Genomic DNA, 12,607 nt, shown 5'->3' on the forward strand with positions numbered 1-12,607 from the left:
GGAATCATTTCATCTTTCGTTCTAAAGTATTAGAAGAAACTGCTTAAACTAGTCCCCAAGCAGATGTCTTTGAAAGAAACAACCACATGGCCTTAACACAAGAACACTATAACCCACGTCAAACAGACAGGCACATTGGACCAAACTTGTTGCATAGCAACTTTTGTGATTCAAGTCCTTGGAGCTGGACAACATGTTAGTAATCCATTTACATCTGCTGAACATTGCACATGAAATCTTAGTAATAACAAAAGGACAACAGAGGAATCAAACTCAGTAGTTTTTACCAGTATATATTTCAATGCATGAAGTATACACAGTGCACCCTAATTTCTGTATTCTAATACAATGTCCACACTTAATGTTGAGGAAGTTACAACACGTTTGGCATCAAACAAATAGGACAGTGGTATGACATTCAGGACAAAGCACTAGCATAGACACATCAGCTCCTGTGCTAAAATATTACACCAGGCAGCATTAGGAAACCAAAAAAAAAGCAGAATTAAAAAATAAACAAACTTTCACATTTATGTACAAATCAGTGCCTCTCAGACACTTGCAATAGATGTGTCTAACAGCATAACATAAACCATTATAAATAGGTACATATAAGGTGCAAAGGCTTCCATCCTACAGACTTCCCACTAGAAACCCAGAGTGTGTTAAAAACTACATTGACTTCAGCTTGTCCGTGGAGCTGTGTTCCTTTGCTTACTTACCAACTTTTTGATTCCAAACAGATCACAAATAAATTGATATCAAAAAGAGTATACAGAAGATGCAAAATCAAAAATTGCTTCAAGTTAACTGTTAGATTTTTTTTGTTTCAAGTGGAAAGAGCTTGTTTTTTCTGTTACCTAAATTTGACCTTCAGTTGTGCAAATCTCAAATGAGACAGTAGAATGGAGTGTCCGCTTGTCTCAAGAGAACAGAATAGAGCCAAAACTACTGTAGCACAGGTCTGGCGAGTGTTAATCAGCAGTATAAAGACCACTCTAAAGGTAAAAGCCATTTCTTATGGATTTTTTTTTGGGAGCTGTTAACCATGTTAATCCACAGACTGTATGCAAGAACACACATTCTGGTCCCCTAGTATATAACAGAAGTGAGCAGTTTGACCAAGATTGGTATTTTTTTCCCCATTCACCCAGTTTCTTATGAAGTCTCTTTTCCCTGTACACCAGTCGCTGTTTTAATGGAGCTTATTGTTCTGTTGAACCAGGTCTTCTTTGCTGCTTGAACTTCATTTAATGCTAGACCCAAATGATGCTCCAAGTCCTGAAAAAAACCCAGCAAAATTACATTCCTTGAAGGCCAGTTTTGCATTTTGTCATTGTAGAAGTTTTGAATGTTACAAGTATAAGTTTTATCTGAAGTTTTAATAAAACATAAAAACTTGCATTTTATATAGTACTTTTAACTTAGAAAAATGTCCCAAGGAGTTTTGCAGATCATGGTACATCAATCATTGAAAGTTGGCATGCAGGTACACAGCAGGGGGTGAAAAAGGTAAATGGCATGTTGGCCTTCATAGCGAGGGGATTTGAGAATAGCAGGGAGGTCTTACTGCAGTTGTACAGGGCCTTGGTGAGACCACACCTTGAGTATTGTGTGCAGTTTTGGTCTCCTAATCTGAGGAAGGACATTCTTGCTATTGAGGGAGTGCAGCAAAGGTTCATCAGACTGATTCCCAGGATGGCAGGACTGACATATGAAGAAAGACTGGATCGACTAGGCTTATATTCACTGGAATTAAGAAGAATGAGAGGGAATCTCATTGAAACATATAAAATTCTGATGGGATTGGACAGGTCAGATGCAGGAAGAATGTTCCCGATGTTGGGGAAGTCCAGAATTAGGGGTCACAGTCTAAGGATAAGAGGTAAGCCATTTAGGACCGAGATGAGGAGAAACTTCTTCACTCAGAGAATTGTGAACCTGTGGAATTCTCTACCACAGAAAGTTGTTGAGGCCAGTTCGTTAGATATATTCAAAAGGGAGTTAGATGTGGCCCTTACGGCTAAAGGGATCAAGGGGTATGGAGAGAAAGCAGGAATGGGGTACTGAAGTTGCATGATCAGCCATGATCATATTGAATGGTGGTGCAGGCTCGAAGGGCTGAATGGCCTTCTCCTGCACCTATTTTCTATGGGGCCAAGTTTCGACCTGAGTTGCTCCTGTTTTTTTGGAGCAACTGGTTTAGAATGGAGTATCTTAGAAATTTGAATTCTCGGCATTTAGTTTGCTCCAGTTCTAGTCAGTTAGAACAGTTTCACTTTGGAACAGAATTTTTTTTTCTAAAAGGGGGCGTGTCCGGCCACTTACGCCTGTTTTCAAAATTAAGGCAGTGAAAACTTACTCCGAACTAACTTAGAATGGAGTAAGTGAAGATTTTTGTACGTTCGAAAGAACCTTGTCTACACTTTAGAAAATCAGGCGTAGGTTACAAATTAGGCGTAGGGAATGGGGAGGGGTTTAAAGGGAAGTTTACAAACATTAAACACTTCAGTTTTACAAATAAAGAGCCATCATCAATAATAAATGATAAATACTTCAATAAATCAATCAAAAAAAATTAATAAAATTAAAAAAAAAATCAATATATATATAACATTTTCTACTGCCGACTGCAGCACCAGGAGTCCTCCAACAACGTGCTGGGACGGCCCCCCCAGTGAGTGTCTCACTCTCTTGTCTGTCTGTCTCTCACTCTCTGTCTGTCAGGGTCTGTGTTTCTGACAGCGAGGGGAGGGGGGGTGGGGGAAGGGAAGGAGAGAGGTGTGAGGAAGGGAGGGAGGGAGGGAGGGAAGGAGAGAGAGAGAGGGAAGGAGAGAGAGAGGGAAGGAGAGAGAGAGGGAAGGAGAGAGAGAGGGAAGGAGAGAGAGAGGGAAGGAGAGAGAGAGGGAAGGAGAGAGAGAGGGAAGGAGAGAGAGAGGGAAGGAGAGAGAGAGGGAGGGGAGGGGAGGGGAGGGGAGGGAGAGAGGAGGGAGAGAGAGGAGAGGGAGAGAAGGAGGCTGAACGGCTGGGTCCAAGACTTTGGGCTAGATTTACAGGTAGGTGGCGTCGGGTCTCGGGGGCCGAGGGGGGGGGCGGGGGGAGAAGAGAGAGAGAGAGAGAGAGAGAGAGAGTCGCGGAGGTCGGGGGAGGGAGAGTCGCGGAAGTCCTTCGGGGGGGGGGGGGGGGGGGGAGCGCGGAGGTCGGGTCGGGTCACCGAGGGGGGGGGGGGGGGGGGCGCGGGGAGAATGGGGGTCAGGTCGGGTGGGAGGTGAGCCTTATCCACGCAGCCCCAGTGAGGACATTCGGCCAGGGATAGGGGCTGCGTGCTTCGGGCCCCTCCCACAGTTTTGGTCGCCTGGAACTACTGCACATGCGCGCCCACTGTAGCGCGCATGTGCAGAGGTCCTGGCACTGTTTTCAGCGCAGGGACCAGGCTCCGCCCCCCCCACAGCTCGTGCTGTGCAGCGCCCAGCTGCAGAGGACCTGCAGGGAGCTGGAGAATAGGTGAGTTTTTTTTTTAGGCGCACTTTGTGGCGCAAAAAATGGGCGCCCAGGTCTGGGCTGCGCCGTTTTAGGCGCGGCCCGAAACTTGGGCCCAATGTTTCTACGTTTGACATGAACCCTGGGAGCTTTTTGTCTACCTGATCAGGCAGCCACGGCCTTGATTAAATGCCTCACCCAAAAGATGGCAATGTCAACAATGCTGTACTCCCTCAGCACCACACTGAAGTGTGAGCTTCGATTATGTGCTCAGAATTGTAATGAGGTTTGATCCTGCAATCTTAACTCAGAAGCAAGTCTCCCACTGAGCCAAGCTGACCGTTAGCAACACAGACAATATTCTAAATTGCATACTTCAGTATTTTTCTTGGTAGCTGTGATGCAAATTTCATAGAATTGATTTAGGAACAGAAGAACAGGCGTAGGCCATTCAGCCCCTCGAGACTGTTCCGCCATTCTATGAGATCATGGCTGCTCTGCGACCTACCTCCATATACCCACCATTGGCCCATATCCCTTAATACCTTTGGTTAACAAAAAGCTATCAATCTCCAATTTAAAATGAATTGATCCAGCATCAATTGCCATTTGCAGAAGAGAGTTCCAAACTTCTAACACCCTTTGTGTGTAGAAGTGTTTCCTAATGAGCCTGAAAGGTCTGGCTCTAATTTTAAGACTATGCTCCCTAGTCCTAGACTCCCCAAGCAGCAGGAATAGTTTCTCTCTATCGATCCTGTCTGTTCCCCTTAATATCCTGAAAATTTCGATCAGATCACCCCTTAACCTTCTAAATTCTATGGAATACAACCCTATGTGTAACCCTTGAATACTGGGTTTTAAATACATTTTCCCCTAATGTCAACTCCTCCTTTCTTTCTGATCTCCCCGAAGCATGTCCTACAGTTGATGGGCTAGGCTACCAGTTCCCAAGCCTCTGCCACCATCACTGGAAGCGCACATCATGGCCAGACATAATTCTCCCTCCCTGTGAACAGTCACCTGGCTCCCACTTGGTGCTTCCCTACACAGTGGGCATAAGACAGAACTCAGCAGAAAAGGAGAAATAAAACCTGTATCCTATCACAGTGGCGTTGTGTTTGGGACACAAATGTATATATTCTTTATTATACCACCACATTGTTTAGCATGAACAGAGCAAGGTATATAAAAATCATATTACTAAATGGACTTGCAATAGGCATGTAAATTTATCTGCAGTATCAGTTGCCTATTAATTATTTTTCCATTGTAGCTGATGGCTGTCTATTTTGCTTCATCTCTCTACCTATACACACCTGTATTTTGCACTCTGCCTCCACTAATTGCAGTTTGGTCTGAGCCAGTTCCAGCTCCATCTCCCTCAGCTGGTTCTTCAGTAACTCTTTCTCTTGATCTTGATATTCATCTGAGGTATCCTTAGAAGTACTGACTATTTTAAGTGTCCCCTCCTTGTTGAAGAGTTCTCTGCAGCGATCACAGCCTTCAACCTTTTGCTGAAACGAGACAGACAGTAGTTAGTGCCTCTGTAATAACATCATTTCTGTTAAGATTTTAAAAATTCTGATTGAGGCTTTGAATTTTTTTTTTGCACCATACCCTATGGTAATACAGTTTCAGTTCCCATTTTTCTATGATTGTAATATAATGTTCTACTTAGTACGTTATAACCATATAATGGCCTGGAATTTACAGACACTGGTAAAGCAGAGAAGCAGCCTTACATAACGGAGCTTAAATGGTTTCGGGTGACATTTAGTCATTGTGATCAGTCAGCCTCCAGCCAACACAATCTTTAAAACATGCACATTTTACTCAAAATTTCAATTAAAAAGTAATAAAACTTCAGCACAGAAATGTAAATATTTTAATAGACATCACCTTCGCCGAACAAATTACATTTCACTGTAAAATATAATTCTGTTCATAAACTTTTAAGACTTTTTGTAGTTTTGGTTTAGTGGTTTTATATTGCTGAATAAACAACATTGGAAAATTGAATTTAGCTTCCACAGATAATTCTCAACCTAATCTGTTTATAACCATGAAGTTTAAGAAATAATCTGTTTGTGAAAACAGTGCACCATTGAATAAGATCGACACGTTAAAACATTGAAAAACACAGCTCGCAGGAATCCAGGAGAAATACAAGTTTCCAACTGCATTCTGGGGACAGCTATACAGTCCTCCACAAGTAAGATTGGTGTTTGCACTTAGCAAGCATACACCAATAATCGTACATATATTCAATCCCATAAAACAAAGATTTTGTTGGTTAATCTCTTTCCCTTTTATATGTGGATTCATTGTTAACACATGTTTAATATCACCTATTCTGCTGGGTGATATCACTAATTTGTCAGATATTACAAGAAGCACAATTGAGATTTAACCGATGATATCAGTGAAAGTCTGCAGAGGACAGTGGAATGGAGATATATTGGGTAATTAAAGCAGAGGTACATTTTTAGGTTTTAAACATTAACATTACAGGATAGCTTCCATCATGTGTCAGAATTTAAAAAATGTATCCATACAATTTAAATTTGCTTTATTGACAACACATTCGGGAATATTTTTTGGTCCAAATTACAGCTCACCTTTCTTCTCTTCCCCATTTCAAAGACCCTCGCCACTCCTACCCACGAGCACTTGCTCACAGGCCATCAATGTTGCTGTGTATTCAGCCACAAAGAGGCCCTTAAAATTACAGCCTCTGTAAAATGCTCTTGTTCCATGCCAGAAAGCATTTGGCTTTCACAGTGCACCTTTCCCTGATGTCACAGCTCAAGTCAGTTTACTGTGAGTAAATATGAGTGCAGAGCTACACACTACCACTTTGTGCTATGCATCTCCAATGTATTGTGCCACAAACCATTTCTTTTATAGCTGAAAAAAAATTCCAACATTGGAATTTGTTTCTCGATCATTGAAACAAAATTAATCCAAGAATATTTATCCAATTTTATTTACCAGAAATTAATTTACATCTTGGTTACACGGGTCAGAGACTCACCCGAATTTGTTCCAACTCAGCTTTATTTCCTGACTGTTGCCTTTCCAGCCTCTCACTCAGTTGCGAGCAGATCTAAAAAACAAAGAATTTTAAACACTTCACGAAAACACAACTACTACAATTTTCTCATCATTGTGTACAATGCACTGCACTTGGTCATCCAACATGATGCACCAGATGCTAGTTAATAAAAAGGAAATAATCTCAAAAGAATTGTATATAAATACGAGGTGCTCATTGGTCAGTTGATGAATTCAAACATTTTAATATTCAAGGTGATGACAGAGCTGAGACACACACTTTTAAAATGCCTTCTTCAGAGCCATCTAGTGGCTAGGACCGGCAACTCCTCAGCATCATAGGCAGTCCCTCTGAATCGAGGGAGACTTGCTTCCACTCTTAGAATGAGTCCTTAGGTGGCTGAACAGTCCAATACGAGAGCCACAGTCCCTGTCACAGGTGGGACAGATAGTCAAAGGTAAGGGAAGGTGGGACAGATTTGCTGCATGCTCTTTCCGCTGCCTGCGCTTGATTTCTGCATGCTCTGGGATAGGGTGAGTCGAAGAGTCATGAGGCGTTCATTAACCCCACAGGGGGAGTCTTTGAGGTGTTCGACCAGCTCGTTTTTGATGGCGAAGCCGACTCAGTGAAGGCGGCGTTCTTCCTCTAGTTTCCCTTTCCATTAGGTGGTGTAACCTCCACCTTGTTCCTTGAGCTGGCCTTCCCCTGCCCGTCAAGTCTCGCTTAGGGTGGCGATGTCGATGTCAAAGCGTCTAAGTTCCCGGGAAACTACGGCGGTGCGGCGTTCCGGCCTGTCGCTGTTGGAGTTGTCCATGAGGGTCCTGACGTTCCAGGTCCCAAACTTCATGTCAGAGGAGTGGAAGATGTCTGTGCATGAGTTTTTAACGTGGGGTGGCCGTTGCACACCGGCTACCACACGGGCTTAGCTGACCAAGGTCTTGGTCCAGTGGCAAGGGGGTCCAAGACGACTGGAGACCAGGCACTGCTGTATGAGCCTAATTGCCTACGGTGAGATGTTGGCCGCAAGCTCGGCAACCTTGATGGCAGGTGGTCTGAGGCTTGGTTGGGGACAGGCATTGGGAGGGTCAGTGGCCCACTGGAGTTCCATGTGTAAGGTCACAGCCATGATGCTCACCAGTCTACCAGCAACTACATCGTGACAGTTAACCAAGCAAAATTAAAAGCAAAATATTTACGTAGCAATTTACAATGGTAAATGTTGACAGAAGAGCATAATCAAAACTCAAGACAAAGGGAAGTCAGATTTGGAGACAGGAAGTGATATAAGTATGTATATGTATGTATATGTGTGTGTGTAAAAAGATATGATTTTGATCATCAACTCTATGGTTGAGAGGCCCAAAAAGAATAAATTATATAGATGTATTTTAAATTATATATCACCTCAAATTCCTTAGTTTTAAACGATACCAATATTTGGCAAGATCTATGCAAAGCTTAAAATAGAAACAACTTTTAAAATGGAAATAATTCTGCACTCCAGTAGGAACAAAACATCCCATTTTAACCATTTATGGTGATGGTTCTTCACTCTCACCTTCTGGTTTAATTTCACACTTCTCTCTTTTACCCTGCCTCTATGATGTTTCTCTTTCTGTCTTAATTGTCTCTCTTCTACAGACTGTGCCAAATTTGGCTTTAACAACAAGAATCTGGTTCGTGGCTGTCGTTTGAGAAACAACTCTGCTGGTGTTCTACCAGTAGTTGTATGAGGAGTATTTCAATATGTAATCAAAAAATTAGCCAATTTGTGATCCAATGACAACTGTCGTTTCCTTGGATTTGGATCTAACATTTGTTTTATGAGGGCACGTTTTACAATTTGTACAGTGCGCTCTGCTGCGCCATTCGAAGCAGGATGGTATGGCAGAGCCTTGGTATGTTTCACACCATTTTTGCTCGTGAATTGTGCAAATTTTTCTGAACGAAATTGTGGTCCATTATCCGAAACAATCTCTTTAGGGAGGCCAAATGAAGAAAATAATTTTCGCAAAATGTCCAATGTTTTACTCGTTATTTTCCACATTGGGAACACCTCAACCCACTTGGAATGGCTATCAATCACAATGAACAATTGTTGCCCTTCTAACTCAGCAAAATTAATCTGTAACCTTTGTCACACCCTGGGAGGCCATTTCCATGGCTGTAATGGTACTGGTGGTGGTTGCTTGCTTACCGATTGACATGTCGTATACTGACTCACGATGTACTCTCTATCTTTATCAAGACCTGGCCAAGATAAATAACTGCGTGCAAACTCTTGGTCAAGCACACTCCCAGGTGCTGGTCATGGAGGTCTCCTAATAATTTGGACCTGAATTTATTTGGTATAACAACTCTTGCACCCCACATGATACAATCTTTATCGACTGATAATTCATTCCTACGAATGAAGAATGGATGTGCATCTTTGTCTGTTACCTGGTTTGACCATCCATTTGCAATATACTCATACACCTTTGACATCACTGGATCACGTTTGGTTGCTCTACCAATCTCTTCAGCTGTGACTGGCAGTTCATCAATGTATGAAAAATAAAAAACTTCTTTCCTATCAGGTGTAACTTTTGATGGGGAAGGCAATCTAGATACATTGCATCAGCATTACTGTGATCAGCTGATCGTCTGTATTCAATATCATATGTATATGCTGACAAAATCAAAGCCCATCTTTGCATTCAGGCTACAGCTAATGTTGGAACTGGGGACTTTGGATGGAGGATTGCTGTTAGGGGCTTATGGTCCGTAGTGATGGTAAACTTATGACCATACAAGTATTTGTGAAACTTCTTGACCCCAAAAATTAATGCCAAAGCTTCCCTTTCAATTTGCGCATAATTACTCTCTCTGGCACTGAGAGTGCATGAAGCAAAAGCAATTGGTCTCCCCTCCCCACTACTTAATACATGAGAGATTACTGCCCAACTCCATACAGGGAGGCATCACATGCTAGCTTAATCTCCTTAGATATGTCATAGTGAACTAACATGGTGCTCGCTACCAATTTGCTTTTACACTCCTTGAATACTGTATCGCATTCTTTTGACCACTTCCAATGGACCCGTTTTTCAAAAGTTAATTCAGTGGATGTAATAGTGTAGCCAAATTTGGTAGGAACTTCCCATAATAGTTCAAAAGACCCAAGAATGAACGAAGTTCAGTGACATTCCTGGGAGTGGGAGCATTTCTAATTGCATCCAATTTTTCCATGGTTGGGTGTAAACCATCTTTGTCTACTCTGTACCCCAAGTACTCCGAGTTTTTAAATAACTCACACTTACGAGCAGACACTCGTACTCTGTGCTTCTCTAGCCGTTTGAGGACTTCATTCAATATGTTATTATGAATTTGCCTATTTGGTGCTGAAATTAGTATGTCATCCAAATAACATACTACCCCTTCAATACCTTGCAAAATCTGGTGCATCACCCCTTGGAATATGGCAGGGGTGGAAGACACTCTAAATGGTAGCTATTAAATTGATATAGGCCTAGATGAGTATTTATAGTCAAACATGACTTGGACTCCTCATCTAGTTCAAACTGTAAGTAGGCATTCATAAGATCCAGTTTTGAGAAGATCTGACCACCTGTCAGTGTTGTGAACAAATCTTCTATATTCGGCAATGTATTGGGGACATTACCCTCTAGAACCTGGTTTACGGTTACTTTATAATCACCACACAAACTTACCTTACCGTCGGACTTGGGTACAACAACAATGGGTGTAGCCCAATTACATCAATCTATCTTAGAAATAATGTTCTCAGTCTCTAGTCTTTTGAGTTCTTGCTCAACGTTATCCTTGAGTGCATATGGTACGGAACGTGGCTTGTAGTAAACCGATCTAGCGTCCTTCTGTACCCTGACACTCGCCTTGAAGCCTTGGATCGGACTGCCCGTTTCGCAGAACACCTTCGAATACTTCTTGATAACCTCATCCGTTGATGAAAATCTCGCTTCCATACAGAAAATCTTACTCCAATCCAGCTTCAGTGAGCTCAACCAATTTCTTCCTAGTAAGGCAGGCTTGTCTCCTTTCACTACTATTAGAGGCAAGTTCTGATATTGATCTTTATATTTCACCGGTACGGTGATACGGCCTACTACAGGAATTTTCTCTCCAGAGTAGCCTCGCAGCTCTATCTTGAATTTCTTCAGTTGGAAATCACGCAATTTGTCGGGATATAGTGACTCTGGTACTACACTCATGGATGTACCCGTGTCAATTTCCATTGGTATCTTGAATCCCGCAACATCTATGTGGATTTTGATGCTTTCCAAATCGCTGTCCAGTAACCTTGTGCTCTTGATGACGTGCAACTCTAACATCTCCTCGTCCTGTTGTTGTTCTTCCATGCTATGTAGTCTCTTTGGATTTCTACTCATAGCTTTGAAAGCTGGTTTACCCTTCAGTTGGCATGCCTTCGCAAGATGCGCAGTCTTGAAACACTCTGCCTTCATGTATGGGCAACTTTGAGCAATGTGTTGTCCCAGGCACCTATAGCACGACTTCGACGCTCTGTTAGAATTTCCAGTTTGAGACTTTGGGCCCCACCGTCTTTTACCTTGAACCTGCAGGTGATTTGCCTCGGTTGACTGACGACCGTAGTTATTATTTAATTCTCGGGAATATTGCTCGGCCATGCCCATCGACCTCGCTGTCTGACAAGCAATCTCAAATGTCAAGACATCCATCAATTAACTTCCTTCTGATCGCATAATTTTTCACTCCACAAACAAAACGATCCCGTAATACTCGGTTTTGAAAGTTTCCAAAATTACAGTGCATCGATAGCTTTTTCAATGCAACGATGTAATCACTGATACTTTCATCAGACTTTTGATTCCGATTCCCGAAACGATAGCTTTCAACAATCTCTAACGGTTTGGGGTTATAGTGCTGCTCCAGCTTCGTTAAAATCTCTTAAAGCGTTGTGTCCTTTGGCTCGTCAGGCACAAGCAGATTTACAAGGGTTTCGTACAATGTCGAACCCGCCACCGATAAGAAGATTGCTTTCTATGTTCCAACACAGCCCGGTTCTGGACTGCATTGTCTGGAACTTCGATTATGTTATTTGCAGTGAAATACATTTGTAGCCGATCCACATACACTTTAAAACGTTCCCGGGTGTGTATATTCCCCCAAATGACCGATGACACCTGCAATTTTAATCTCTAGCTGTTCACACCGTGTGCTGTATTTTACCTCGGATTTTGTAGCTTTTTTCCAAAGACAGAAACTTCCAAAGTCTCTGTTGGCTGGTTGAATCCTTCACCAACAAAATTTAAGCTTTAAATCATCTGAAAAAAATCCCATCTCACCGCCAAATGTGATATCTTCACAGAGCACAGCTTCCTAACATGGCAGGCAGCTCTCTCGGAAGCCTCCGGAAATCTGCCTGGTTCTGTTTATTATTAACCCTGTATTTGCAATACACAATACGTCCACATCCACAGTGTGGAGCTACAAACATTACAAGCTTACAGACATTACAGTGGGCCGAGGTGTCGGCGGGCCCTGAAATGTCGGCTCCGAAGTTGGGTAAATCTATTTTTAGGTAAATTTAATGTGGGTCTGTACGTGTAAATTGGCAAGTTTTATTTCATTGATATTTTTCGAGGATTCTGACCAGCCACGTTGTGCGCATGCACCACTTGGCGGCGGGAAATGGTTCCGAATGAGGGGTAGTTCTGGATAAGGGAGTCCTGGATAAGGGAGGTTCAACCTATATAGTTTATAGATTAACCCTTTTGAGTACTGAATGTTTTTTGGAATTTGCACTTTTGTTAATGGCTAAAAATGAAAAATACACACATGGATTAAGCAAATACTATAAAAAATAAAGAGGCTGATACCGCAAGGGAATTCCTTATCGGGAGAGTTACTGGTCACTCTAATTAATCTGCTTCAGTTGAGCAGATTTTGGAAGGGCTGTGGTAATTTAAACAATGCTTCTCAGGATGTGGGGGACAAGGATGTGCAAGGCCACATTTATTGCCCATCCTTAGCTGTCCTGAAAAGGTAGTAGTGGGCTATTTGTCCATCTTG

The 12,607-nt window shown here is 42.4% G+C and overlaps 1 protein-coding gene across 9 annotated transcripts in view; it reads right to left on the bottom strand.

Annotated features, from left to right (window-relative positions):
• Positions 1 to 267: 267 nt before the first annotated feature.
• Positions 268 to 12,607, bottom strand: part of LOC139232470 (rab GTPase-activating protein 1) — a 275,160-nt gene continuing 262,820 nt past the window's right edge. For all 9 annotated transcript variants that reach the window (XM_070862713.1, XM_070862714.1, XM_070862718.1 and 6 more), the window contains 3 exons: positions 6,515 to 6,586; positions 4,797 to 4,994; positions 268 to 1,281 (listed from right to left, as the gene is read on the bottom strand). In XM_070862713.1, the coding sequence (XP_070718814.1) occupies positions 1,159 to 1,281; positions 4,797 to 4,994; positions 6,515 to 6,586 (393 nt within the window). In that variant the 3' untranslated portion in view covers positions 268 to 1,158. The remainder of the gene's footprint in view (positions 1,282 to 4,796; positions 4,995 to 6,514; positions 6,587 to 12,607) is intronic.

Source organism: Pristiophorus japonicus, chromosome 20 (genome assembly GCF_044704955.1).
Source record: "Pristiophorus japonicus isolate sPriJap1 chromosome 20, sPriJap1.hap1, whole genome shotgun sequence".
Classification (NCBI taxonomy): domain Eukaryota; kingdom Metazoa; phylum Chordata; class Chondrichthyes; family Pristiophoridae; genus Pristiophorus; species Pristiophorus japonicus.